The following is a 3,911-nucleotide window of genomic DNA, read 5'->3' on the forward strand; positions in this document are numbered from 1 at the left end:
GAGATGTAGCCCTGAACAAAGCAAGTCTTTAATATTTTACCAATATCTTTTAATATCTAAGCCATATTAAAAGAGGCTTATATATAGCTGAACCGAGCCTGAAGATTTAAAGAAAATGGAAAGAGTTTATTGCAGTCTGCCGCTCTGTACAAAGCGAAGTTAATCGTGAGACGAGTTATTTGACGACGAGCCTCCCTGTTATTAGTTGTAAAGCCCAAATTTATCACCAGGGTTTTTAGACAGTGCATTGCAGAGGCATGCCTTTATCTTTTCCAAAGTCCCAAAATACCTTTTTGTACGATACGATTTAATTTAACAATCCCAATCGATTCTTCATGAGTAGAACAGATTTACAGTATTAACTAAGACAGATGGTATTGCAATACAATGAGGGAGCACCGCAATGATCGAATTTTGCAATGATTTACTTTGATTTTCTATGTTTGCGGAAACTATCCGTAGACAATGTAAATAATTTAAACATGTAGATAATGAATGAAAACAATCGAAAGTTAATAACCTCACTTTTAATTTTGACATATTTATTTATCATCATAGTTCATTATTTGGTATTAGCAGTACTCTCTGCAATAGTACTCTCAAAAAACCAGTGGAATGGATTGAAATGAGCGGCAAAAGGGCAAATCCTAACTTTTATAAATAAATTATTAACTTATTAAAGTTGACAAAAACTTTTGGATACATTTAACGATAAGGATGCCATTTTTTAAATTCTTAAGAAATACCGCAACACGCAATAGATTAACGATTGACAAAAAAGTTAACATATAGAAACTTTTTTTACGCTTTAAAATTTAAATGTAAATAATTAAACTTTATTACGCTTTAAAATATAAAATCATGTTTGGCGCACAAAAATTATTTGAAGAATACTTAGAACTATTTTTTTAATAAATTTTGACTGAAGTATGATTGAAATGTAACTTAATTTCGTTACATTTCGCAGTTCATTTTGTTTTCTCCGGAATAAATTGGCGGAAGGGTTTTCGCAAGACACACCTTAAAAATAAAAAAAAACACAAAAAATTACGCCTAATTCATTAAATCTTATGAATCTACTAGACTAGACGCGTCGTCCTACAGATCTGTTTTTAATTCACGTTATGTTATGAATACTGCTTACTGGGTCGTATTTTCTGTAGAAGCGTTCATAATACCTTTAACAATTGTGTAATATATAAATAATATCTTTAACAGTTATGTGTATTGAGCAAAAATTCAATATTTAAGAGTGAAATAACTTGGTAATCGGATATTGCTTATAAGATATTCATTTGATAATACACTGACAAGTGTATTACTAAAAGTTTATAACTAAAATCAATCACATCAGTCCTATGCCTTTTAGCAAAAGATAAAAAAACTTTTTTATTGCAAACGAATTTATTAACAAAAATAAAATATATGACTAGAAGCATAACAAAAACATATAAATAAATACTTTTTCGCATCGCAGTTCTCTACTTTACATACGGAGCTTGTAATTGCGGCGATGGCCTAAAAGTCTGTTCTGCATTACCCCTACTTTCCTCTTGACCTGATTCCTCTTGTTCCCATCCAGCATGTTGAGGCAAGTGGTAAGGAATCTGTAAGTCAGACTGACCAGGCTGGATTACTTGACCTTGATTTTGAAAGTTCAAAGTCGAGCCAAATTGTTCATGGAATTGATGTTCACCTTCTAAAGGTAATTGCCCTTGAGGTATATCTTGATATTGTTGAAAATGCGGCTGTTGCTGTGCGTGAGGTAATTGTTGGTGAACGGCAAACTGGGTAGCATGATCGTGGGGTAATGCCTGTTGTGTAGTAGAAAATGCATGAGCACCATGTTCAAAAGGTAATGCTTGTTGAGGAGTGACAAATCCATGGGCAGAATGAGGAAAAGGTAAGTCTTGCTGAATAGCAAAATTATGTGCAGGATGTTCTACGGGCAATTGCTGATGAGCATGTAATGCTCCAAAATGAAGGTGAGGTGCAAGAGCCAAAAAGTTTCTTGTTCCATGATATTCTACTGATACCCCTGGCTGAGGAGCTATTGCCGGTAATCCTATAGGAGTTTGAATAATTCCTTGTATTGCAGGAGTGTGATGGTGATGGGGTAATATGTGCTCATGTAGAGGTACAGGTGAAGCAGGTAATGGCACAGGTGCTATATGCGTCTGTGGTGGAGCTACTTCTTTTAAAACTGGATGCGGAAATCTGGCGCCTAAAGGCAGAACTCCTAAATTGGGGCGGGTTACTTCAAATAAAGTTGGAGAGTGAACAACCGGAGGTGAAGCCACTTGAACAACTGGTTGCGCTACGGGTACTATAGGCTGAGGTTGTGGTTCTGGTTGTAGATGATCAAGATGAGTAAAAGAGTCAAAATGGTTACCTGTAACATTTAATGGTTAATAAATGGTTGATTATGTTAATAATTGGAATTACCATGTTGAACATTTACTTGATGCAGCTGGTCAACATGAGGTGCAGGTAAAAGTGACGATAAATGTACAAATTCCGGTTGAACTGCTGCATGTAGATGTATATGATCTGGTTGAATATGTGAATGAGGGGTAGCAAAATTCTGATGCAGAACACTAGGTGCCACTTGGTCTAGGTGAGGTACTGGATAGTTGTGAATTACATCGATATGGTTTGCTGGCTTTACTACTTCTACTGCAGGTTTTGACTGAGTTGCTATTACAGGCTTCCAACCGCCATGAACTGTGGTTGGAGCTTTTAGTTTGAGTTGGAACTTTGGTTTTGTGTATCTAAGAACAATGTAATTATTTCAAAATAAATATTTTAGACTAACAACAAAAGCCTATTTTACCTATAGCCACCTACAATAACCGGTCTAATCCCAACAGGTCTTAGTAACACGGTTTTTTGCGGTTTTTTTATTACTAATCGTTTAACATAACTACTAGTGCTTCCACATTTATTAAAAGTGGAGCAGATGGTCCTTTTATCTTGGTTGTTTGTAGTAAGTTCTTGGTCTTGATTCGATAAGGGATCTAAATGATCCTGATTATGATCTTGCAGTGATGATACGTCGGCAAGGGTATATGTAAGTGTAAGAGAAAGAAAAAGGGCTATTTTCTGTAAAAAAAAGCAAAAAAAAATAAAAGTATTTTTTTAAGTTGATTTTTCACAAGCTTCAAAAATGCAATTCTCTATTATTTACTTACAAAAAACTGTCCCATTATATAACACGAAAAATAAGATATCCAAGAAAAGGTTCACAAACAAACTACCATCACACACGACAATTTGCGACTAACAGAAACAAAAAGTTTACTTTCTTTTTGTTTTTATATTAAACTATTTCTTGAAAACGAGATTTGATTGTTAATTAGTATAAAATAATAATATTGTACTGGCTAAATTATTAGGTATTCCGATGGCAATGTGAAGAAAGTGTTTACCAATTCTGGCTGCATTTTTTTGCTTAATTGTTTGTCACTGGTGCAATACTAATACACATTGCTTTTAATAAAAAAGCAATGTGTAGTACTTTTATTAAAATATCATGGAAAATTTAAAAATTACATTAATAGAAAATATCTGTTCTACTTATACAAGTTATTAAGAAATTATAGATTTAGTAATTCTTTTCATATTAATTAATGAATATATTGACTCAATATTTTATCTGAAGTCTGATGAAAGTATTATTTATTATGGTAATTGTAATATTAATAATAATATAATGTAAGAATAAGAATATAAGAAACGGCTTAAAACATAAATATAAGCTTTAGTGTTAAATAGGTTCAAAAAATGCTATTTGCCAGATATGATACTTAGTAAATGTACAGGTATGAATACCTGTATGAATACCTGAATGAGACATGGTTTGAAATATATGTTATTATCTTCCACAGCTTTAATAGGTTAATGAAATTAAG

The 3,911-nt window shown here is 33.0% G+C and overlaps 1 protein-coding gene across 1 annotated transcript; it reads right to left on the reverse strand.

The window, feature by feature from the left end:
- Nucleotides 1-1,385: 1,385 nt before the first annotated feature.
- Nucleotides 1,386-3,313, reverse strand: LOC126738168 (uncharacterized). The gene is made up of 4 exons (XM_050443365.1): nucleotides 3,192-3,313; nucleotides 2,834-3,102; nucleotides 2,446-2,771; nucleotides 1,386-2,392 (listed from the first exon to the last, which is right to left on the reverse strand). The coding sequence occupies exons 1-4, from the start codon at nucleotides 3,204-3,206 to the stop codon at nucleotides 1,482-1,484; spliced, it is 1,521 nt and encodes a 506-aa protein (XP_050299322.1). The 5' UTR covers nucleotides 3,207-3,313; the 3' UTR covers nucleotides 1,386-1,481.
- Between the last annotated feature and the right edge of the window lie 598 nt (nucleotides 3,314-3,911).

The sequence above is a fragment of the Anthonomus grandis genome, chromosome 7 (genome assembly GCF_022605725.1).
Source record: "Anthonomus grandis grandis chromosome 7, icAntGran1.3, whole genome shotgun sequence".
Classification (NCBI taxonomy): domain Eukaryota; kingdom Metazoa; phylum Arthropoda; class Insecta; order Coleoptera; family Curculionidae; genus Anthonomus; species Anthonomus grandis.

Bases quoted from the DNA above. Each gene is read 5' to 3' on its own strand.
- LOC126738168 (XM_050443365.1), bottom strand. The intron at 2,772-2,833 runs GTAAAATAGGCT...CATTGTTCTTAG, and splicing joins GTTATTGTAGGTGGCTATAG to ATACACAAAACCAAAGTTCC. The intron at 2,393-2,445 runs GTAATTCCAATT...TAAATGTTACAG, and splicing joins TCAAGTAAATGTTCAACATG to GTAACCATTTTGACTCTTTT.